Source organism: Botrytis porri, assembly GCF_014898465.1.
Source record: "Botrytis porri strain MUCL 3234 chromosome Unknown BPOR_009, whole genome shotgun sequence".
Taxonomy (NCBI): domain Eukaryota; kingdom Fungi; phylum Ascomycota; class Leotiomycetes; order Helotiales; family Sclerotiniaceae; genus Botrytis; species Botrytis porri.
In genome coordinates this window covers 202,552-226,406 of record NW_024066083.1, presented here as the reverse complement: position 1 = coordinate 226,406, position 23,855 = coordinate 202,552, and the positions used below count along the sequence as shown (strand labels likewise).

The window sequence follows — 23,855 nt, the reverse complement described above, 5'->3', positions numbered from 1 at the left end:
ATTTTAATAGCAATATCCACACCATATGCCTCAAACAGCCCGCAATACTCCCATTCCATCCTGTTCTATTCTATCCCATCTTCCGATCCCATCCCACTCCCTCTCCCCTCTCCTCAACACACAATCATTTCAAACCCATAATCATCCCAAATCCAAATCCAGGTCCATATTTATATCCAAATATCAAAACCAACCTTGCCCAAAACCAGAATCCCAATCCCAATCCAGTTCCCCCAATCCAGTTCCCCCAATCTAGTCCACCCTATTTGCCCAAGAATGGGTTGAATGCTGAATGTAATTCACTGACTAGATAACTAAATAAATAAATAACTAGATAACGAAAGCTCGATGTGACTTAACTTGGACTAAACTTGACTTGATTTGAATTCGCTAAGATTACTACCCTCCCTCCCCCCTTATCTAAATTGAATAATACACAACAGACTACAGATCTAAAACCTCAATTTCCTGTAAAGTGACTAGGTACCTACTAGGTATGTACCTCCCTACCTACTATTCAAAATAAACGAATTATCCACTCCAGCTTCACACTACTCACATCACGTCATACTAGTCACAGCACAGCACAGCACAGCACAGCACAAACCAAAATAAAACAGAACAGAACACTCATATACCTCTCTCCTCTCTCCTCTCTCCTCTCTCCCCTCTCCCCTCTCCCCTCTCCCCTCTCCCCCTCACCCAATACCAAAATCCCACCTACCCATCTACAAACAAGAATAAAAACAATCTCCTATCTCACAAGTTTCCACTTGAAAAATCTCCAAATCATTTTCTAGAAGCTTGTTACACTGACCTCGGGAACATTGATCATCCCGATCGTAGTGAATAGCTTCAATTCACCCAACTACTACATTTCCAGCCCTGAACAAAAGCAAAAGAAACTAGCTCTTTCCGTAGCCCCTGTGTAAGACCTACAACTTCCTATACATAGGTAGCTAGCTCTCTCTTTAGACAGAATACAATATAGACATTTAGAACCTACGGATACATGGGTGCTACGTCTTCCATATCCTTCTCAAACTAACACTTACTATTGCTAATCAAGAGTAAATAGGACTGCAATTGGAATTGGAACTATTTGATCCGATTTGATTTTGTTGATACACGATCCATAGCACAGGAAAGAACAGGATGGGATAGCATAGGATAGCCAGTTATCTATCTCCTTATCCCCATGACGAAGGACCTACCTACAAACAAGAACCATCTCCTATCTCACAAGTTTTCACTTGAAAAACATGTAAATTTTCCCAAGAGCTTAGTACGACTGCTTGGAACTAGAAGTATCCGATTTAATTTAATTTGTTTTTATTGAATTTTAATACTAACAAAGGAACTTCATATATTTGTATTGCGTCGACGACCATCCTATGCACAAGTCATTTTACCCCTTTCCACTCATTCAGTCGCCTAACAATCAGTATCCATATCACCAATCCAATCTCTTCCTATGTATCTCATCGCATCTCATCGCATCTCACCTCATACCTCCATCCACGCCCTTCTCACTTCCAAGAAACGCTCTTGCCACAACTATCCTTCCACCAAGTTCAATGTCTCTTCAAAATTTTCTTTCTCCAATTTCCCAACTTATGTTCAAGAGTCCATGCATCCACCAATAACCCAAAAACACCCAATACGCCAGCCAAACAATTCTCCCATCCTACCCATCCCAACCTATCTCCAAATCCTTCCTTGTCTTACCAACCCAAGACAGGATAAGAATATACCAAAACTGCACCGAGCCATCCTTCAATTCAATTCAACAACATAGGAAACTACACCACACCACGCTATTCATATGTAAACTCCAGGATCTAAAAAGTTCCCACCTCCCAAAAGAAACCATCACTACGGTGATCCATCCCATGATCAATATCATGCCAAAAGCCTTTATTCAAACTTCCTCTTTCTCATTTTCTCTCAAACTACTCGTTTCATATGCTTTTATTCTGAAAATTCACTCTACACTAGGTGGTCATGATTGAGAAGTGTTTCCATCACCATTTCGGGCTCGATGACTATCACTTCTTTCCCTTTGATTTCCACTTCTATCTCGATGGCTTTGACTTTGATTTCTTTGTGCTACTGCATCATTATAACTTGGTATTGGTGGAGGTGTAGTTTTTCTTCGTAGCATTGGCGTCCTTTCACTATCTGTACTTCCTCGGGGACTTCCTGCTACTGATGGTAAAGGACTTGTATATTCTGGAGGAGGTTGTGCATTATCGTGTACTCCCAATCCATTTTGTTGTGTAGAACTTCCTGTAGGTGCTGGTGTAGGACTATTCGAAGCCTCACCGGGTTCTTCGTGTGAAGGAAAGTGTGTAAGTTGAGCTAAAGAAATATCTGTGGGTGATCGTATTGGTCCAGGACTTGTAGGTGGACCATGCCTAAAATTTCCACTTCGAGTTCGTCCATGTCTTGGGTCGGGTTGGTAATGGCCATTACTACTTTGTGCACCTTCTCGTCCTGCCTCTAAAAGAATGCTTCCTTGTTCGCTACCATATGGAGGTGGAGGAGCAAGACTACCAGTCATAGGTGCTAAACCCCATTTCTTAACATTTGCTTCAATAAAAACGAACCCAGATTGTCCAAAATTGACATGTACTGTGCAAGGACCATTTGCCCCAACAGCTGGGAAAAGATTCTGCGATTTCAAACCATGTGCTACATCTTCGAGTTTCTTTCCATTTCGAGTGAAGAATATGGTGCCAGTTCGAGGTCGATATCCAACTCCGATAACATCTCCTTGAACGTATTGTGGTCCGTATACCGGTCCGCTAAAAGGTTGATTATATCTTCGATGTCCAGTAGATGTATAAGCTACGGAATACTTATGCCACCCTGCTTCAAGTCAGTAATCGTCCTCACAATTCATATCCAGACGACATACCTGGTAATCTAAACAGAGGATAAGGCTTTGTAGCCACTCCGATGCTAATAAGTGTATTTTCTGGCTTATCGTAAATCTTCGACTCCCAATAGTAAACCTCGTTCTGTTTTGGTACCGGTAAATTCGTCAGAGTGCAACACTCGCTATCGAAGAATTCGATTTCCGTCCTAGCCTCTACAAAACAATTGGCAATCTCCAACTCTGGTTCAAATTCCCAAGCGGAGACACCTTTCTCCTGAATTGCCAAGTATTGTGAGAGGGAAATGTCGGTTGGTAATGAATCGGGTGGGTTTGATTGTACGAATGCTATACGGATAATATCATTAGTATCAACAAACGGCAAGTAGATGATGATTAGACATACCTTTGGCTCTCAAATATTCAGTTCTTTGTAAATCATCCATTTCTTCCAAGGCTTCTGCCTCTTCCTTTGCGAAAGCCTGTTCATCGTCGTATTCTCCCGGCCTTCCGATCCGATCCAGTAAAATCCTTCCACTACTTGTATATTTGAAGAAATAAACAATTAGGAAGATAAAAGCTATTAAGATGGCCGAACCAAAGGAACTTAATAATCCTATCACCACCCCATTTATCGTCGAATCATTGGAGGACTGGAGCTGAACATTGTCGCTAGACGTACTGGTCGCAACAGTCGCTGCCGCATTTTGAAGGCTAGTCGTTTGTTGTAGTGTCTCTCGAAGAGCTTCCTGAGCGCCAGCTATAATCGGTATCGACGTTGGCGTTGTGGATAAAACCGAGGTGGTGAGAGTTGATTGCTGCATACCCCGCAGGAAGTCCTCCATGATTATACGGTAACCTTATCGCAACCCTTCCAAATGTTTCCTGCCTTGTTTGCTTCCCTTTCTCCAATGAACCCACGTACTGTCGAAGATTGAAACCAGTCCCGATGTTTTCTCGGCCCGCCGGAATAAAATCAAATCAAATCGAATCTTTCGAAGCGTTAAAAGGGATAATTTTATCGAGGGCGAAAGCAAAAAAATCAAAAAAGGGTTGTGGTTGTTGGTGGTGGTGGTTCGTATGTATTGTGGTGGAGAAGTAAGAAGTGAACGTGGTTTGTAGGAAGGCTGTGAGTATGGTCTGGGATTGGGATAGGGTAGGATAGGATAGGATAGGATAGGATAGGATAGGATAGGATTGGATTGGGATGTGATGTGATGTGATGGGATGGGATGGTTGGATCAAGGATGGTTTCGATGAACGGACGTCGGTCGCTTTCGGTAAAGAATACCTAGGTAGGCTGGTGCTGGTAGGTAGTTGGAGAGTAGATACGAGAGAGAGAGAGAGAGAGAGAGTAGTAACTTGTAGATTGTCGCTGGTGGTAGGTACAAGGTATTGATTTGCTGATAAATGGTTTTTAGTGGCGATAGGCTAAATATATCTTGTTTTCAGTCAACTTTTGCTTACTCTTATGCTTACCTAGGTAGTTCTGATTAATTCGTCTTATGCATTCGCAACTTGATCATTTAATGTATTAAGCAAGCAACGAAGGGAGGGGAAGAAAGGATGCAATCAATCTATCTATCAATCTATCATCATGCAATAAACAATTATTTTGTGGAAAGGGATAAGAATAGAGATAAAGGAAGAGAGTTTGTTTAAGTTTAAGTTTAGGATTGGTCTTTTCTTTGAAGTCTGATGATAATACCTACTCACACGTCTGAGTCCCAAGTTACAAGTGCAAAGTGCAAAGTTCCAGAGTTTGAAAGTCGGAGGTTCTACGTTATTCATTACTCGTATTGTGTATTATGAGCCTTATGATTCCGATGGATGTTTGACTAGCCTCTCATTTGATCTGAATGGAGTCTCCGGTAGTTAGGGAGAGAGAGAGAGGGTGAATGAGAGTGGTTTCAGTTAATTTGATATCAATCAACTATCGTTTCAATTGATTATGGAACATGTCATTAAAGTCGATACCTCCTTGTATACCTACCGGCCTATTGTATGTGAATGCATATCATATGTGAAGGAAGAAGGAAGGGTTTCTACATTGTTACCTAGGTATTGATTAAATAATTGATCAAAAATACAATTCAAGGAAGAGTTGCTCTTATGGAATCAATAATACAGGAATCAAGATTCAGTAAGGTTTAACTAGGTAGGCAGGTACCAAAATGGTGCTTATATACTCCGTACATACATAGTATAGTTAGTACACACGAACTTACGAACTCACAAAGGGCCCAACAGTCAACCAGCAAGAACCCAGAGTTTCGTTACATCATCTCCACGAGACAACACGTGCGAGAGTCAGGAATACCCAATGTAAGGAATCCTCAATGTAACATCATTCCAGAATTATCATCTGATCGTATATCACGGGTATGTAAGGTTCTCACTGCTGGCTGGCTGGCTGGCTGGCTGGCTACTGACTGCACTGCTTACCTGAGTGCATTCCTCTCTTGTTACTACCTTGCCTCCTTGCCCATTTTCTCTTAAACTCACCATATTCTTCTCTCAATATTATCTTCAAACGCGTCTCATTAAAATCACATCAATGTCCAGCCTTCATTTCAAAGTTATGCACAGCCTACCTGCCTACCTCGAGATCAGATCTCTCCAGGGCTTTCATTGCACAGCCAAATCATAGCGTCTTGGTGGTGACATCTCGTTTTAATATCACGTGACCAGATAGACATGGAGATGGAAATGCAGAACTCGCTTGGAAAAGTGAATTTGGACATTGGACAATCCTTTGATTATGAAAAGTTTCATGATCTGGTTCTTTGAATTCTTTGAATCTCTAAATCTTTGAAAGATTTTCTGATATGTTTCGTACTCTTGAACTCTTGGTACTTCCAGATCTTATGCCGAAAACAATACCACAAGTAATGCATCCACCATGAGACGACAAAATCTTCATTACATTAAAATTATAAGTATCCCCTAACAGAGCCATGTATCAAACATAGGATTATCCTACACATACTTTAACGCCAACTACATCAAACACACTGCTGATTCCAAGACATTACCTTGCATTCGTACTCTCGTTGAATATTTTCCATAAATCTCATTCACGTTGGTCTCGATGAGTTCAAGTACCACGTCTGATGTCCAATCCACTCCTAAGCAAGGTCATCCGGCCCTTAATTCGAGGCTTTCTTTTCCATCTCCGATAACAATTTCTCATAATTACCAGAAGTAAACTCTTCCTCTGACAATCCTTCCTGATCTTCGAAAGCTTCTCGGATACTGACTAAAGGTTGCTTTTTGTGACGCAGAGCTTTACCCCCCGATGTGACATTGCCACTTACGATCATTGGGGTCTAGACCAGCTCCAAGATTGATCCATCTTGTAATTATGATCGCAGTTCCTGACACTCCACAGTGTTTTCGACGCATTCCAAAGTCCATCCAACAATAGTGGCATTGCACTGTTCGTGCAAGGGAAGAGTTACTTCCCACAAAATTTGACACCACGAATTCCAGTGAACGTCGTTTTGAATGATTACAGACTCTATCCGATATTCCACCATAAGCTATATCCTCAATGGTTGCGTCATTTTGGCTCCGAGGGAGAAAATCCCAGGTTTGAGATCGCAACCGAAGCTCATTGGAAACAAACCGGGCATCAACGGACGGTAAAGTTGTTGTATTCGTGGACTGATGATGTGTAACTTCTTGGTGTCGGAAAGCCTCGAGAGGAAATCCAAGATCGATGCCGGATCGATGTCGCTTCGCCGCCAAATAAACTTGAGCGAAATGTATTTAGAAGGGTGACGAAAACCTAAGAGAATAAATATTCTGCCTGGCCCGAGTGCTCTGAACACATCCGAGATGGTCTGTATTGTTATTGGGCCATTTGATTGTTCTCGCTCGATGAATGCGGGCACACTCGAAGCACATAAAGCGCTGAGGAAGGTCTTTCGCCAAAAGTGTCACAAAGTTCATTTCAGCTTGACGCAAGAAATTGAATGTTTGAGGTGGTGAATTTTTCATAGCTTTCAAGTACCGGTCTCCAAGTATTTCTTTCATACCGCGGCTACTGAGAGTAAGACAGGCTGCGTAACTGTCCGGAAGCAATTCTGCTATCATCCTGATCATTTCTGCTGGAAGAGGAAGTAAGGCTGGTGAGGTTGACTTTTTTGGGGGGTAATTCCATAGTGGTGAGCAGTTGACTTCTTTTTGGCCATTGATGACTGCGTTAGTTTGAGCAGTTGATTTCTTTTCAGCCATGTCAACTGAGTCGGTCGGAGCATTTTGGGTATTTTGATCCATTATTGTGGTAAGTCGGCGTTTTCGAAAAGTTTTCTTCAACGACCTTTGAGAGAAGAAGGCGTGTGGGATTTAAGATTGAAAATTTTCTTGGAGGGTTCGTTTCAATCGCATATATCTATCAATTTCTAAAAATGACGCCTATATCTAGCTAGTGGCTCATGAATGATGGTTATTCAAGCTTCAATGGGTCTAGCCGCCCGTTTTACACAAGCTAGGTGACCCTCAAATTTCGTGGCCTTATACTAGCTTGAGCAGGCCAGGTTGATCTTTGAGGATCTTCCCCAAGATGACCAGGAATTCCTTCTTTTTGTGAAACAACTGATTATGGTTCACTGCTAGACTGTGGTGAAGACGGCCTCTGGGGAGGTTAGTGGGTTGAGGTGAACGCAATGTTCGAGATCTTCTCGGAAGAGGACATGCGGAAATAAATTTAATGGTAGAGATTATTATCATTTTCATTCCCCCCTCCTCCCCCTTCTAGTTTGGAAGAACGAGTCATTCTATCTTGAAAGGTGGACACCCAGGAAAGGAGGAATGGCCAAAAATTGTTTGAATTCAACAGAATATCAGTTGATAATCAAAAAGGGAAAAGTGATAGTTCCTGAACTAGCATTACTTGATTTTCTGGGTAATTCAGTACATTTGTAGGTCTAGTACCCAATTTTGCCCTGAGGCGTATTAAATCCCCAAAAGCATCCGTATGGCATACTTACACGTTTGCATGAAAATCTCCTTCGAGACAGACTTCTTCAATCCATCTTGAGTACATATGAAACCATGCCTAGAAATCGCCCGGTTTTTGCAAGTATCGTTCCATCTAATATTCAATACTCATATACCCTCACACCAGGTTGGATAACCATCCAATACATCAAAGCTACCTAGGTAGGTATCTCGCACACTAAACCTATCAACCCTAACATTAAACTCAAGAACGAACAACTCGAACTGATTTACGGTGAATGAGCCGAGACTCCATGATCCGTTGAAGGGTTGTGAATAATCGCACCCGTACCGTATCATACAGCATTCCCACACAAGTAGGAAGAAAGGTCGGGATAAGTACACAATACCTACCCACCTACCTATGAGCCATAATCAACCTTGAGATATCAAATCGCATCTATCGTAGGTACTCAATAGTAGATAATCTCATGCCGCAATATCCACCACGGTAATATAATACCATGAATGATTGAATGTATGCTGAAGGGAAAGTCTACACGCACTAGCGGGTAAGATTACCCAACCACATTCTCTTCTAGCCTTTTCTTCCGGTCTCCAAATCAAGGGCAAATACACGTTTAAAGAAAAAGAAAAACTCAACTCCTCATATACGAGTTAATAATGAATATACCGGTAAGTAAACAGATGTGAAGTTATTCGACTCGGCTCGGCTATATTCTCAAAGTGAATTTAAATTCTACGTGGTGAATGAGTGGGTTTACGCTGCGCTCCACCAATGCATCTAAAGTACTAAACGCACGAATCACAATTCACTCACTCAGTTTCTTCCCTGGATGGACAGACAATCTTTGGTAGGTACTGAAGAAAAATTAAAAAACCACACAAAGAACCCTAAAATAAATCGTTTGCCTTTCTTTGAACCCCATCCCCTCCATCATCTTCACACACCAAGCAACCCGAGTAACCCAACCAGTCATCAAATCAAACTCAACAAAGATAGAGCAAACAAACATCCAATAATAGAATCTCCAAAAACACCAAAAAGATATTCAGCATGCCTACTACTGGAATCGAACCAATGATCTTAGCATTTCGTATGGAATACAAGTGCTACGCGTTACCACTGCGCCAAGCAGGCTTTTCTTAGAAGTTATCTTCTAGAAGTGGATGCTGACGAAGCGACAATTTTGATATATAAAGAGATTTGATGAGATGTAGTATTACAGTGAGCTTTCGCGTGCTGATAGATACATGAGTCTGCTCTGTATGTTAGGTGTATTTTACTTAAACGTACTTTGTAGATAAGTAGCTAGGATCATTGGTTCAATATATTATACGTTTATATTTCTAATGTGCAATTGTTTTATCTACCTCGCCGTGGCTGATCATTATTCTAGTCAAATTATGTTTCTACATTTAATAGAAAATGATGCAAGATCTCAATTCTTGATCCATCCTTCTCAGTAAGAAATAGAAGAAGTATGCCCATATATCTTATCATTACTTGCAATCATATGCTTTACTGACATGGTATCTCATCATCGCAGTACGCGGTACGTCTCAAACGTATAACTGAAAATCATGCAAACATCTCTTCCAAGGACAAAGCCTTCGTATATATCATGGGCTTTCATTTACTCCTTCTTCGCCAAAGAAACATCGCCATTCGAAGCCGTAGCTCCACCAGCAGCTATTGTCAAACCTTGAAGAATCTCACTTCCAGTTACATATATGATATATGAAGGGACAGCTATCCAAGCACCACTATACAATGTTAGATAACAGACACGTCTTAGAATGAAATTGACTTACTTTGGAATGATCCATAAGAAAATCAAATCACGAATACTATTATGACCAATGTTCTCAAATCCCGAGTAGTATTCATTCATCCCTCTGTCGTATTAGCAAAGACATTATCACCACAGAAATCTCATGTCAAACTTACAGTACAACACCGTTTTACTGAGCGTCATAACCGCAGCACTATATCCCACCAAAACAGCCAATGCCCCCATCTTCCCATCCACAGATCTCTGTTCTCCAACCACTCCCGAATTCTTCGGAGCACCTCTTCCCTGAGCCGTCGATGATTTCCCATAAGCATATAAAATATACAAATAGAAACAATACATCGCACTCTCAATAATATTCAAGAAAGTCTGCGCCATTGTAAATCCATTGTGTTCATTGAAAGCCTTCCATCCATATATATAATCGACCTTTCCATATAATTCATACGGAGCCCAGACTGGCCAATGGAGTGATCCTCCGGGCATAGAAAGAGGTCGAAGCATCACATATCCAGCATCCCATGCTACGAGCGGCAGCGAGATGAACAGCCAAATGATAGTGAGGTTGGAGGGGGTATGAGCCCATTGTCCTTTGCGGGCAGGATTGCGAGAGGGGATTGTGGGTGTGCGGCTGGGAGTTTCGGGGAATTCGGAGGGGTGTCTGCGTGTTGAGACCATTTTGCTTGTGTTGTGTTATTTTCACTGTATATCTACGGAATAATCGAATAAAGGAATTGATTGATTAATTGATTCTATCAAAATATCGAAAGACAAAATAGACAGTCTGTCCAAATCCCTCTTGAAACCCCAATAATTCGCTCGTTCTCATTGCACGAATTCCACTCAATCAATTGAATCAATCTGGGGAAGGAGCCACTTAACCCCTCGGTCCTTCTTAATTCCGATGCCTGCCCTATTCGTGGACATACATGGCAAAATCTAGAAGGAAAGCGTCAACGTCATAGGCTACAACTTGGGTGTCTATCAAAATTTCTTGCCTCTGATCAATCTGGCGACTTCCAGCTCTAATAGTACGGTACTGGTATATCTCAATCTCGCAACCATCTACGGTCACTCATTCTCTATCCAGATCAAAGACAATTTTTCTATGTTATAGTATTCAACAATGGAATCACCTTCTAAAGCCAAAAGACGATCTCCTCGAATAGTTGAAGCTTCATCAACAACCATTAAAATGGCACCAAGGAGATCACCATTCCTGCCGACCACTTTTGAAGCAATACTCCTATCGATATATCCGGCAACCTTACTACTAGGCTCCATATTCTCAGTCTTAAGTCCTGACGTACGAGCATCAGTGTACAACCCCGTTCTCCAATCTCATCCTCCCAGCACCGCACCATCATATTTCGCAAAGAAAAGCAACGTATTCAATCAATATTTCGTGAAGCAAGGCTGGGCGTGGATATCCGCCAGTTATTTTTTCTTCCTCCTCACACATCCCTCCACCGGTCCTCCAGGTGTTTTTATCCTTACAGCTCGACGAGCACGCGGAACTTTACGCTATTTGGTTGTTACCATCTGGTGGATATTCGTCACGCAATGGTTTTTTGGCCCCCCATTAATCGATCGCGGTTTTGTTATAACGGGTGGACAATGCGAGCTGGTCGATGCGGCGGAGAAGGGAAAGATTGAGATGGATAACACGCGTCAGTTTGTTACCGGGGTGGCTTGTAAAGCTGTGGGTGGAAAATGGAAGGGTGGTCATGATATCAGTGGACATGTTTTCTTACTTGTTCTGGGCAGTATGTTTCTTTTCCAAGAAGTGCTTCATGTGGTTTTGCGAAGTTCGGGAATAAAAGAGGAACGAACAATCGTCATGGCAGATGGAGCGGTCAAATCGGCAGAGATTGAGGCTCCCTCTCTGAATGAAGCAGAGGGGTTGAATCAAGATGGGTGGTTGGGATTTAGTGTGAAGATTATACTCGGAGTGGCGGGGTTGAGTTTATTTATGTTGGCTATGACGGCCATTTATTTTCATACTTGGTTTGAGAAGCTAACTGGATTAATTGTCGCGTTCGGAGGGGTGTTTGTTGTATTTTGGCTTCCAAGACTGAACCCTACTGTGAGGTCAGTATTAGGGATGCCTGGAATCTAGTAGATGACGATGATGATCATGAATGAAAGGAAAAGGATTCATGACAGACTATTTAGTAGAGGCTTCGTATCTAGCCCATATTTTAGATGATGTTAAATAATACCATTGTGTTCGTCGAGACTACTCGCTAATGGGAGAACAAAAAAGCGGTGACATCTTGACTCGATTTCGCAATTCATGCAAAATTGGCATGATGGAAGCTGGACACAGAAAATTATAACATATGTATCCGGGAGCAATGCGTACCTTGTTATACTAGGTGAATAGTGAGTTTTATATTTTGTTTTCGAAAGTATGGAGTAGTATCATTCCACGTTTCAGGGGATGCTCGGTTCGCGAGCCAAATCCCACATGGGTTTTCCCCATCCTCTTGCTCACTTTAGATTTTACATTTCACAATATCATATCGTATCACGAGTAAAGCTATTCAACGATTGACATGTATAAAATAAATAAATGATAGTATTTCCAATCTACTGGTACCAAATGAATGTAATCCACGGCCAGATACGATGCGAAATAAATCAAGGATTGATGAAACACCCTAGAACCCATCGATGAAACTAAATATTGACATGAGACCCAACTAGTGCGCATTCGGGGACACAGCGCGCAAGTATACTTGTGAGAAGATGGAGAGATGAAGCGGGAGGAGAGGCTTAGACGTTGACTAGGTTTCCGTTCTCGTCGATCTCGTTGCCGGCTTCGTCGTATTGGGACTCGTAGTTGAAATCTGTATGGGGTTAGTTGATGTTTATTGTATGGTGGGTGGATGGAATGATGATTGGATTGGGGATAATAGGAAAGAAAGTATATGGGAAGTAGGATCTTACCTCTGCGTGCGATCTTGGCTCTCTTGTTTTTCTTGTTGGTGGTTTGACGCTCAATGACTTGTCCGTTGGAATCGATTTCATTGCCTCTGTGTAGAAAGTTAGTAAGTATCCGATTAAAAAGCAGCAGCTGTATGAAAATAGATAGGTCTACATACTCTGCATCATATCCATCGGTGGAGCGATCGATTAATTGTCCGTTCTCGTCGATCTCATTACCCTCAGCATCATAGCCGGTTTCTATTGAGATGTCAGAAGATGTTGTTATGGGGAGAGACAGGTTGACTTACCACGTTTCTCGATAGCCTTTCCGTTCTCGTCGACTTCATTGCCCTCGGCATCATAGCCGGTTTCTATTGAATTGTAAGCAAAACTTGTTATGGGGCTGCTGGCTGGTGAGAAACAGATTAACTTACCACGTTTCTCGATAGCCTTTCCGTTCTCGTCGACTTCATTGCCCTCGGCATCATAACCGGTTTCTATGGAGATATAAGTAGATGTTTTTATGGTGCTGGTTTGTGAGAGACGAGTCGACTTACCACGTTTTTCGATAGCCTTTCCGTTCTCATCGATTTCGTTGCCCTCGGCATCATAACCATCGGCACCTGAAACTGTTAGAACGTGCAAAGGAGAAGATGAAGAAAGCTGCAACGTACCACGCTCGATCAAGTTGCCATTTGAATCAATCTCGTTGCCTTCCGCATCGTAGCCAGTCTCAGCACGCGTATGTGTCTTGGATCTCTTCTCGATGACATTTCCATTCTCATCAATCTCTTCGCCTGCAGCGTTGTACTCCGTATCTTTAGAATCATTAGCGAGTTCTTCTATTATCCAGATATATGAATGGTACTTACCACGCTCGATCAAGTTACCATTGGCATCAATCTCATTGCCTTCCGCATCGTAGCCAGTCTCAGCGCGTGCCTTGGTTGTCTGGGCTAAAAAAAATATCAATATTGTAAATGTAGTCCAATCCAGTTGTATTAACATACCTTTCTTGCTCTTCTTGGCTCTCTTTTCAATGACGTTTCCGTTCTCATCGATTTCGTCCCCGGCTGCGTTATAACCAGTTTCTATCAGTCTGTTAGTACTCACACTAGTGTAAATTATTTGAAAAAGGCTACTCACCACGTTCGATCAACTTTCCATTTGTATCGATCTCATTACCCTCCGCATCGTAATCGTTATCACGAGCAACAACTCCGAACTCTGCTCTTGCCTCAGTACTAGAAACTGAACGAGCGACATTGGTAGTTGTATCCATTGGAGCTGCCTGAACTGCCAACATGGCGCAGAAGGCCAAAATCAAACTTGCTGTTGAGGAGCGCATCTTGAATATACGAATTGTACTGTCAAAGTAATTGAATTAAGGTATAGTTGGATAAATATCAGACCAGCTGTAGGACAGTTAAAAATGAAAAAAGTAGATTGGAATAGTTTAGAGAGAAAATTCGAGGGGGGGGAACCCTACGTATATATGTAGAAATATCCAACGATCAATTCCCCATCCTCCATACCGTCTCAAACACCCGCATGTCAGGCAAAGTCAAAGAAAGATCAGACACTAGAATTTCACCATCAGGCGAAACAAATGTGTAAACAGTCGCTCATACGCAGCCTCATTAGAAACAACATTTGTCAGACTCTAATACTCTTTGCGAAAACTCCACATGAAAAAGCTTACCATTACTAGTTTCCGTAGACTTAAATAGAAGCAATACAGAGTTGGGCATGTGCTCCAAGCATTTGAGTCCCTCAGAATCCAATGGATTCCCTCGCAACATCTGTGCTTTGGTGGAAAGGTTTGAAACAGCTGTGCGTAAAGCCATGGCGAGATAGGGATAGACCGACTCATTCGTTTTACCTTCACTCATAACAAAAGTCATTTTGTGACAACAAGATTCTAAAAAAGGCTGGATCGTCATTATTGATTATCGATGACAAATTTCCTGTTACAAAGTGAGGAATACGCTGCTACCATAAAGGGCTTCCAGAAATCGAAATGCTACTCTTGGACCATCTTAGTCCCGATTTGCCTCCTTACTACCTGCTATTCGGTTCGTATTCATATCAAACAGCTAACAATATCAAAAAATAACCACCAAAAACCCCAGGAACCCAAACGATTGCGAATAAAGGAAACGTTGGAAAGAATCCCGCGAAAAATGAGACTGATGTATTAACAAGCACAACCCTCCTTCGAAGCATTATCCCTTGGTCCTGTCAAATTGACTCTAGATTGTTCTTCTCCTCTTGCTGAAGGCGCTTGTGTACCTCCAGGTCCTCTAGCTCCCTTCAATGATGTCTCTGGGATAGCATTTGCGATTGCCGTGAATACCTCCGTCACATTTGTGCCAAGCTTGGCAGAGGTCTCGAAGAACAATAATCCCTCTTCCTCGGCATATGATTTAGCCTCAGCAGTTGATACCTTTCGCGCATCTCCGCTTGAATCTTCGCCTTCGGCTGATTCTTCATCTCCCAAGTTATTACTGGAATCATCGGATTCATTCGTCAAATCAAGCTTGTTGCCTACAAGTGCGATGACGATACCCGGTGACGCTTGTCTTTGAAGCTCTGCTACCCAGTGCTTTGCTTTAGCCAGTGATGTAGGTTTCGTGATGTCATAAACGACGAGAGCGGATTGAGCATTTCGATAGTACATGGGAGCAAGAGAGGCGAAACGTTCTTGTCCAGCGGTATCCCATATCTCGAATTTGATCGTTCTGGTTGGTAAATTACATTTTTGCGTCAAGAAAGCAGCTGCGATTATAACTGTTAGTAAAGGTCATATAAATGTGAGAGTAGTATAATGAATATATATGTACCTCCAATAGTAGGTTCCTTGTTTTCCTGAAAGTCATTGTTCACGAACCGCAATACAAGGGAAGACTAGACAAGAGTCAACATGATGTGCTATAATCCATTCCATATCTCTACATGCCTTTCCTACAGCTGCCTCACCAAGAAGAACCAACTTGACGCTGGAACTCGGCTTTGGAGCTGATGTAGTTGAGTCCGCCATATGTTACAAAACCGGTTTGTGGATCGTGTTTCTCGAATGTAAGATGGACCTCCAAAAATCGCCGACTATTTTCAGATTGATTAATTGAAGCGATGATATTTAAAAGAGTTTTGAAGATTACTTTGATGCCCTTTTACTATTGATAACTTAGTAGATGTCAATAAATAGGCTCGGTGGGTAGCTCTGCTTTTACAGGAAGATGGAGGAATGGCGGGTCGTGGATAGAGCGAATCAAGATCCTGGGCTGCAGCCGATTAGCGCCGGAACTTTTTGCTCAGTTCACCGACCAAGATTTCATTTTTTGATTTTGATTTTCAAGCTTCAAGAATTATTTCGAATAGTTTGGTAAGAACATTTTCACAACTACAATCAAGTCTCACAAAATGGGAAAAAGAAAGGCTGAATCGCAAGATCAACTTGTGACTAAGACTGGCACGAAAAAAGCCAAGCAAGAACCTATCGAAAAGGTTGAAAAGGTCGAAAAGTCTAAGATGATGTTAGATGACAGCGATTCTAGCAGTGAAGACGATTCCGCTGGAGGTGCCCCGCTTGAATCTGGATTCAAAGTAAATCAAGAATATGCGAAAAGATTCGAGCATAATAAGAAGCGTGAAGAGCTTCAAAGACGTGAGTAAAATTTCCTTCCAAGGTTGTCAATCATATTGACTTATCAATTCCTTAGTGGAGGAAAAGTATACGAAGAAACCTGGACCAACAGTTGGAAGAAATGGCGAGAAGAAATACGGCGATAAATACGATGAGGATTCTTCATCATCCGACGATGAAGATGAAGATGATGAAGGATTTTTAGCAACCGAAGATTTGGACAAGGAGATTTCAGCTACATTACAAGCTCTACGTTCGAAGGACCCTCGAGTGTACGATGAAAAAGTTACATTTTATACCCCAATTGAGGAAGACGCAGAGGAAGGAACCACGACAGAAAAGAAGGAGAAGCCTATGTACTTGAAAGATTATCATCGAGAAAATTTATTGGCTGGTCATGCAGGCGGGGAGGACGAGGATGAAAACGTCCCACAAACATTCGCTCAAGAACAAGAAGCTTTAAAAAAGAAAATTGTTAGTGAAATGCATGCAGCTGCCGATAGATCTGTTTCAGACGAAGATGAAGGATTCCTTGTTAGGAAGGATAAGAATCCAGGTCTTTCAAGCTCAGGTATCCATCCATCCAGAGCTTCAAAGGTTGAAGTCGATATCGCCATTGCCGACAAAGATCCGGAGACATTTCTATCAAATTTTATGGCAGCTCGCGCATGGGTTCCTAGTGATGGTGCACGCTTCCAACCCATGGAATCTGATGATGAAGATGATGACAACCGAGCCGAGCAATTCGAGGCAGCTTACAACTTGCGCTTCGAAAATGCTGAAGGAAGCAATGAGAATTTGAAATCATATGCCAGAGATGTCGTCGCTGCAAAATCCGTTCGTCGTGATGAAGTCAGCGGTAGGAAGAAGCAAAGAGATTCTGCAAGAGAGAAGAAAGAGGCCGAGAAGAAGGAGAGGGAAGAGGAGAGAGCACGATTGAAGCGGTTGAAGATCGATGAGATGGAGGAGAGGCTCCAAAAGATCAAGAAAGCTGCAGGTTTGAATGGTAAAACCTTGAAGGATGAAGAATGGGCACAGTTCTTAGATGCGGCCTGGGATGATGAGAATTGGGAGGCTGAGATGAACAAACGCTTTGGGGAGAGCTATTATGCTGAACAAGAAGGTGGATCCGATAGTGACGGCGAAACGGAAGGGAAAAAGAAGAAAAAGGTCAAGAAGCCAAAGTGGGACGACGACATCGACATTGGAGATATTGTTTCCGATTTCGATGACGAAGAGAAATCCTCAAAACCCATCTATACTCTATCAGATCTTGAGGATGATGCAGAGGAGGAATCGGGCGATGAAGAGGCATCGTCCAAGAAGTCAAAAAGCAATAAAGAACGACAATTGGAAAAACAAAACAAAAAGAAGGCCGCACGCTTGGAAAGAAGAAAGATTGAGGATCTTGTGGAAAGTAAGCTTGATGTTGATCTTTCTCTGGCTTCCAAAAAGGCATCAGTATTCAGATATCGCGAAACTTCACCTACCTCGTTCGGTTTGACGGTTAGAGATATTCTAATGGCACCTGATTCATCCCTCAATGAATTTGCTGGCTTGAAAAAGATGGCTACCTTTAGAGATGCAGAAAAGAAACGCAAGGACAAGAAACATCTCGGTAAGAAAGCTAGATTAAGGCAGTGGAGAAAGGAGACTTTCGGTAACGAGGACGGACCGGAGATTATTATTGGCCCTGATGCCGGGGAAGGTGCAGATGCTATGGAAGGTGTAGAGATTCCAGAAAAGAAGAAGAAGAAGAGGTCTAGAAAGAATAAGGGAGCTGTTGGAAAAGCTACAGCTGAGGAATAATTAGAGTCTCTATATCCATACGTTCACGAATGTAGGAGTTATGGTGTACTCTAGTGTATTAATAGATTTCACCGAGGTGGAGCATTCAGTTCAATGATTTTCGCAATGTTTCTAGTCTTCAATCTATTTAAAGTAGAAATCCATATCAAATCCAAAAATGAAGTTAATCTGTGTATTTTTTGAACAATGATTATCCTACTATCTCCCCACTGGTCTCTCGCAAATCATTAATCTCATCAGGAAAGGAAAACACCTCCACACACTAATGCATGCGTCTGATGAGAGACATGAAGAGCCGGAAAAAGAACATCGATTGATATTAAAATAATTTCTTTCTGGAACCTTTGGAATTGAGGATTGGGGGAACAACTGAATGAATTAATTGTACCTTTTGCTACATGAAAAGATTTGATTTTATATATAGTATTTGAGTAATTTAAACATTCAATCCTCATTTGTTTTATCAAATTTAATGGCATTTACTATCTCATTATGAATCTATTAGTTGGTAACAAACTTCCATTTTAAAGCCCCTTATACTTTCCCCCTCAAACAATCTAGCCTCCAACCCCAACTTCTTGTGCCACCTTCTAGGACGATTTTTAAATTTACGTATATGATACAACCATTTACAGCTTTTTAGCATAATGAGGTTGGGATTTATTCTATCTTTCACTCTGCGCAGAGTTTAATCAACATGTCGGACGTTGCGCCGCCCGTTATACCACAGCTCAATAGGCCATTGAGCTTAATACCAGTGGGCTTAAAAGAAGCAGCCCTCGATTCACCCACGTTTCGCGCGACAGCAGTTCATTTCTCTGATCAAGTGGAGATACTTGAGAAATGGCTCGATGCCTATGTCAAATCCATAACCAAACTTGTTCACGACGCTTCCTCATTAGAAGATGCATTCAATAACTTTCTCTTTCGATCGATCCCTCCTGCGAATGTTTCCGAAGCTGTCCTCGATCATGACTATACTTTGTTGGCAATGCAAAGATTTGGAGAAGGGTCGAAGGAATGGTGGTCGCAGATTATGGCTGGTACTAAGAAGATTGATACAAATATATGCGAGCCCATCAAAGCATTCATGGCTTCAGAACTACGGAATTTTAAAGATGCTCGAAGATATTTAGAGCAGTCGCAGAAGACATTTGACTCTACACTGGCAAGATATGTGGCTCAATCGAAAACTAAAGAGCCTTCGGCGCTGCGAGAGGATGCTTTCCAAGTACACGAAACCAGAAAAGCATATTTGAAAGCATCTCTGGACTTCTGTTTACTTGCGCCCCAATTACGATATACGATCGACAAATTACTTGTGAGAGTGTCAACTGATCAATGGAAGGAGATGAAGAGAACAAGAGAAGTCTCTTCGTTAGCTCTTGCTAAATGGGGTCATGAGATGGATCGTGTGCGAGGATGGAGCAAAGAAATGGAAGCTGGTGAGGCAACATTCCGCCGTGAATTGCAGCTTGCCAGACGAGATATTGCGGAGACTGCATCCCAGGCATCAAAACCATCCAGGGAGTTGGAAGACTACAATCTTTCAACGGTTGCATACCTCGGCTCAAGAGGTCCTTCGACTGGACTCATTCAACCTCAAAGCAAACATACTGAACGATCGGAAAAACAAGATTGGCTGTTCTTACGAACAATATCTGGTAAGCCCGCAAGGACTTTATGGGTCCGTCGCTGGTTCTATGTTAAAGACGGGATCTTTGGTTGGTTAGTTCAAGGAATACAATCTGGGGGAGTAGAGGAGAGTGAAAAGATTGGCGTCCTTCTTTGTAATGTGAAACCTGCTGTTCAGGAAGATCGACGATTCTGTTTCGAGGTCAAAACCAAAAATCAAACAATTCTTGTTCAAGCGGAGACCCAAGCTATCCTTATGGAATGGCTCGAGGCTTTTGAACTTGCTAAAAATAAAGCTCTCGAGGCTAGTGCAAATCCTAGAACGCTCCGCGCTGGAGGAATTGATCCCGCATTCGCCATCACTCCACCTTCTATTCCCGAATTTGCTGCCAAAAATGCAGATGGTCAAATTTCGTATGGCAATGAAGATGTTATCGAAAGGTCCGGCACGCTACCTATTCCTGGAGCAGAGTTTGCTGGAAGACCCAGTTCCGATATTGTCCCTCCTCGTCGTTCTGTTACTTCAAGAGAAGAGGGTGAAACTAGTCGAGAACATGCTGCTAGAATCATGCAAAAACTAGATCTCCACAGAAAGTCGACTAGTATGCAGTCAAATGAACCTCCAAGTGCATCTCAACCTGCATCGGGTGGTATCGCTAGTTTGATATCAGCTAGTCATACAATTCTTCCCATCTCTGCACCTTCAACCTCTACGAATAACCTTCCCAATCCACAAATCACCTTGCAGTCACCAACTCAAGATTATACTGCAAGTACCTTGGCGCCATCAACACTCATAAACCCGCCTGCTCCTACGAATTTGAGCAAATCTGCAGTGATCGTTAGCGGAGAGCGTGGAATTGGTATTGGTCAGAGTGACGCTAGTGGAGGAATGCCTAGTGGTATAATGGCCAATTTATGGGGCACTAGCAATTGGGGATACATCAATCGCCTTGAGAAGGGAGAAATTAAAACTCCAAGCTCAGGATCTCGCTCGGCACCTGGGAGCCCACGTATAAAGCCGTTAGAACCATCTCCAAAGATAGGTATGGACGAGAACTTAAAGCCCGATAATGGACTTGGGTCTGCAAAGAGCCCGATCAGTCCATTGACTGATTTTTCAACAACTCCAGGTCCCTCACCTGTGGTCCACCGAAAAGCCGCTAGTGCTAGTATCGAGATTGAAGTTGCGCGTGCAGCGAATCAATCTGGATCCAGACCAGAAGTATACCCCAGCAATTACCCAATCCAGCTGAAAACTCAAGATGCACAATTTCGAATGCTATTTCCAAATGTTCCGCGAGAGGACAAAGTTATACTTGTCTTCCGTGCTACTTGGAATCCAAATGAGCAGCATGATTTTCCTGGCAGGGTCTACGTCACTCAAAAAGACATATACTTTTATAGTCATCATCTAGGCCTTGTTTTGATAACTGGGGTCAAGTTGGCTAGCATTAGTGAAGTTACAGCTGCTCCAGGCAGAGATTGTGACTTCCTATTCCTGCATCTCCTCGATACTTCACCTGATACAGGATTTACTAGGATCACCATTAAAACATTCCTTGAGCCTCTTCGATTGCTTCAATCAAGACTGAATTTTTTGGTTGATATAAATCAAGCCGAGAACTCGATGAGTTTAGAAGATATAATGACGGCACTGATTAAAATGGAGCATGAAGACCCTACTAGAAGTCCTAGCATGGAGAGTTGGGAGGATGTTGACGTCAATACACCAATCGATGATGGGACGATCTCGGGTCGTACTTATAGTCGTAAAGATCGTGATCTTAGAGCCTCATTAAATGTTGAGCGCGGGCTTAATTTCAATAGAAAAGGGAAGGAAGTGCAGAAATTTCAACTTCCTTCTCAGCCTGTTATCTACGAGCCACCCGATATGCAACGAAAGACGGTCGAGCGAGAATTTGGTATTAGTCCAAAGGCCCTTTTTCACCTCATGTTTGGCGACAAAAGTGCAGTGTTTCAACTACTTTACCATGAACGGAGAGCACAAAAGATTGCTCAAGGCCCATGGGTTCATCTTGATGGTAACCACATGCGTCGAGACTTCGAATTTCAAATTGACTACGTTGATTCCTGGCGAAGATCACGACAAGCAAACGTTGTTGATCATCAAATTATTGATATCATGAATGACCATGTATGCTATGTTGTTACGGATTCCAAGACCCCTTGGCATCTACCACATTTCCAAGATTTTATGCTGGTCTCGAAAATCGTTATTACACATGTCGCCAAATCAAAGTGCAAATTGGCAATATATACAAAGGTTGAATGGTCAAAGTCCCCGAAAATCGGAAAAGGTCTAGTTGAGAGACAGGCTCTCGATGATTGTGCAATGGATGCCGAAGATTTGGCTGATGTTATTGCTGATCAAGTTCAAAAGTTGGGACCAAATAGCAGGACAAAGAAGGCTATTCACATTTATGGACATGTAGGACATCAAAAAACAGTCTCACTTTTTTCGGCCAACGACGCAAGCAAGTCCAAACGACCACAAATTAAGCAACGTACACTCACAGATATGTTACTCGAGACACTCAGCTCGTTTGGTGAGAGTTGTATATCATCGGTGATGATGTGGACGTTTGCGGTATTCCGATCCATATGGAAAATATCCAGTGCCCACACTATCATTTTGACTGCACTGATAATGAGCATTTTGATAAACGCATTCCTTACTGGACGCGATACATCAGAATGGTGGACAGAACGGAATGCAGCAAAATTCATGAGTCGGATGGGAGTCGGTCCTAATCCAAGCATGAGCAAAGCAATTTATCTGAAAGATCTTGACGAAGCTGTGAATAACCTATCCACGGGAGTCCAGAGTCACCATGAAAGCAAATGGTAGGCATCCACTAACTCCCCAACCTTTGAAAATACGCTAATATAACTCAATAGTTACGCGCAATTTATGGAAATCGCGAATGTTACGGATCTGAACGCTCCCTATGAGATGGCAGGGTCACCATTCACCAAAACATCAACTAAATCAACAGCTAAGAGACTTCGAAGAACCCGTCAGCACTTGGGCTCATACAGATACGATCTAATGATCGCTATGAGAGTGGTCAACAATGTCGAGAGAAATGTGCTAAAAGCAGAATGGGAGAATTGGCTCCTGGATGAGAACATGAGATGCAAACAAGCTCAAATGATGTTGCGAGAGGACCAGACGAATAGTCTATCAAGTAGTAAAGTCAAGGGCGGTTCAAGCCAACAAGTTCTTCAGGTGGATGATAAAATGAATGAACTCAGAAAGTGGCATCAGGAGTATTGTGGTAGCTGTAAAGCAGAACAGGATATGCTCACACAAGGAGAGGAGGGTGTAACTTTCGGTTGAGAGCACTAAATATGTATCTACACTGCGATATCTTTGGCATCATTATTCACCTAATCAGCCTTATCGCAGCATATCTATTGAGCAAGGCGTTGGGTACAAGAACATTGGGTTTTGGTGGGTGGATAAGAGTCCAATTTTTTGCATAGCCACGGATGGATTTTCTGGTGTGGTAAAAGTAGTCACTCTCACTCACTGCATTTACTTTGTACATAAATGAATAATACATAACTTAACAAATACTCCTCCAAGACTTTCATAGCTACTCGAAGCAAAATTCTCGTGCACAAACATTGGATGAATTCAATCAATTGAGCACTTTTCTACCCGGAGGTTTTCCCCCTTTTAGTGTATTTTCATTTCCGAACACCCACCCAAACTCGTAGACACTTGAATTTATCTCCGCGTATTACTGACGTATTCACGTATTCACGCATTCATGTATTTTTATCTATTTCATTGTCTGTGCTTGAGAAATGCCGTCAAAGCGTTTTACAAGAGATAGAAATCTAGTTTCTACTGAATGATGAAGAGCTAGACCAATCATATTGTAAATGATTTGTATTTCACCCCGCAATAACCTACCGCAATAACTTACGGTATACCGGTAGATGAATATATATTTTATGGAATACTACTTGGGTAGATAGTTTTATCGATTTTCTACTTATTTAATGATGTATTGATACCGGTGTATTGATTTTATACATATTGGGTAATTGAATACTAACTTGGAAGGGAGACAATAGTAAGTAAATACATCCGGATTCCAGATACCTCCAAAGTTTGATGAAATACCTACCCCCCTATCCCTGGCAATCTCACATCCTTTGT

The 23,855-nt window shown here is 42.1% G+C and overlaps 8 protein-coding genes across 8 annotated transcripts; 3 read left to right on the top strand and 5 right to left on the bottom strand.

The window, feature by feature from the left end:
• Positions 1–1,311: 1,311 nt before the first annotated feature.
• On the bottom strand, positions 1,312–4,078 carry EAF01_006909 (uncharacterized protein). The gene is made up of 3 exons (XM_038915163.1): positions 3,285–4,078; positions 2,921–3,226; positions 1,312–2,871 (listed from the first exon to the last, which is right to left on the bottom strand). Exons 1-3 carry the CDS (start codon positions 3,721–3,723, stop codon positions 2,003–2,005), a joined length of 1,614 nt encoding a protein of 537 aa, XP_038768801.1. The 5' UTR covers positions 3,724–4,078; the 3' UTR covers positions 1,312–2,002.
• Positions 4,079–6,027: 1,949 nt separating this feature from the next.
• EAF01_006908 (uncharacterized protein) lies at positions 6,028–7,159 on the bottom strand (the record flags this gene model as incomplete). The annotated part of the gene is made up of 3 exons (XM_038915162.1): positions 6,028–6,137; positions 6,196–6,633; positions 6,919–7,159. 3 exons carry the CDS (start codon positions 7,157–7,159, stop codon positions 6,028–6,030), a joined length of 789 nt encoding a protein of 262 aa, XP_038768800.1.
• Positions 7,160–9,480: 2,321 nt separating this feature from the next.
• On the bottom strand, positions 9,481–10,317 carry EAF01_006907 (uncharacterized protein; the record flags this gene model as incomplete). Its single annotated transcript, XM_038915161.1, has 3 exons — positions 9,481–9,610; positions 9,659–9,740; positions 9,795–10,317. The coding sequence occupies 3 exons, from the start codon at positions 10,315–10,317 to the stop codon at positions 9,481–9,483; spliced, it is 735 nt and encodes a 244-aa protein (XP_038768799.1).
• A 448-nt stretch (positions 10,318–10,765) lies between these two features.
• Positions 10,766–11,758, top strand: EAF01_006906 (uncharacterized protein; the record flags this gene model as incomplete). The annotated part of the gene is made up of 1 exon (XM_038915160.1): positions 10,766–11,758. One exon carries the CDS (start codon positions 10,766–10,768, stop codon positions 11,756–11,758), a length of 993 nt encoding a protein of 330 aa, XP_038768798.1.
• Positions 11,759–12,417: 659 nt separating this feature from the next.
• On the bottom strand, positions 12,418–13,918 carry EAF01_006905 (uncharacterized protein; the record flags this gene model as incomplete). Its single annotated transcript, XM_038915159.1, has 10 exons — positions 12,418–12,491; positions 12,592–12,677; positions 12,747–12,828; positions 12,879–12,941; positions 13,005–13,067; positions 13,128–13,193; positions 13,245–13,388; positions 13,443–13,526; positions 13,581–13,661; positions 13,717–13,918. The coding sequence occupies 10 exons, from the start codon at positions 13,916–13,918 to the stop codon at positions 12,418–12,420; spliced, it is 945 nt and encodes a 314-aa protein (XP_038768797.1).
• Positions 13,919–14,767: 849 nt separating this feature from the next.
• On the bottom strand, positions 14,768–15,610 carry EAF01_006904 (uncharacterized protein; the record flags this gene model as incomplete). Its single annotated transcript, XM_038915158.1, has 3 exons — positions 14,768–15,348; positions 15,414–15,477; positions 15,530–15,610. 3 exons carry the CDS (start codon positions 15,608–15,610, stop codon positions 14,768–14,770), a joined length of 726 nt encoding a protein of 241 aa, XP_038768796.1.
• Positions 15,611–15,993: 383 nt separating this feature from the next.
• EAF01_006903 (uncharacterized protein) lies at positions 15,994–18,025 on the top strand (the record flags this gene model as incomplete). The annotated part of the gene is made up of 2 exons (XM_038915157.1): positions 15,994–16,237; positions 16,293–18,025. The coding sequence occupies 2 exons, from the start codon at positions 15,994–15,996 to the stop codon at positions 18,023–18,025; spliced, it is 1,977 nt and encodes a 658-aa protein (XP_038768795.1).
• A 697-nt stretch (positions 18,026–18,722) lies between these two features.
• Positions 18,723–23,024, top strand: EAF01_006902 (uncharacterized protein; the record flags this gene model as incomplete). Its single annotated transcript, XM_038915156.1, has 2 exons — positions 18,723–22,528; positions 22,583–23,024. 2 exons carry the CDS (start codon positions 18,723–18,725, stop codon positions 23,022–23,024), a joined length of 4,248 nt encoding a protein of 1,415 aa, XP_038768794.1.
• Positions 23,025–23,855: the final 831 nt, after the last annotated feature.

Bases quoted from the DNA above. Each gene is read 5' to 3' on its own strand.
- EAF01_006909 (XM_038915163.1), bottom strand. From the start codon at position 3,723: ATGGAGGACTTCCTGCGGGGTATGCAGCAATCAACTCTCACCACCTCG. The intron at 3,227-3,284 runs GTATGTCTAATC...TTATCCGTATAG, and splicing joins TGAATATTTGAGAGCCAAAG to CATTCGTACAATCAAACCCA. The intron at 2,872-2,920 runs GTATGTCGTCTG...GACTTGAAGCAG, and splicing joins TCCTCTGTTTAGATTACCAG to GGTGGCATAAGTATTCCGTA.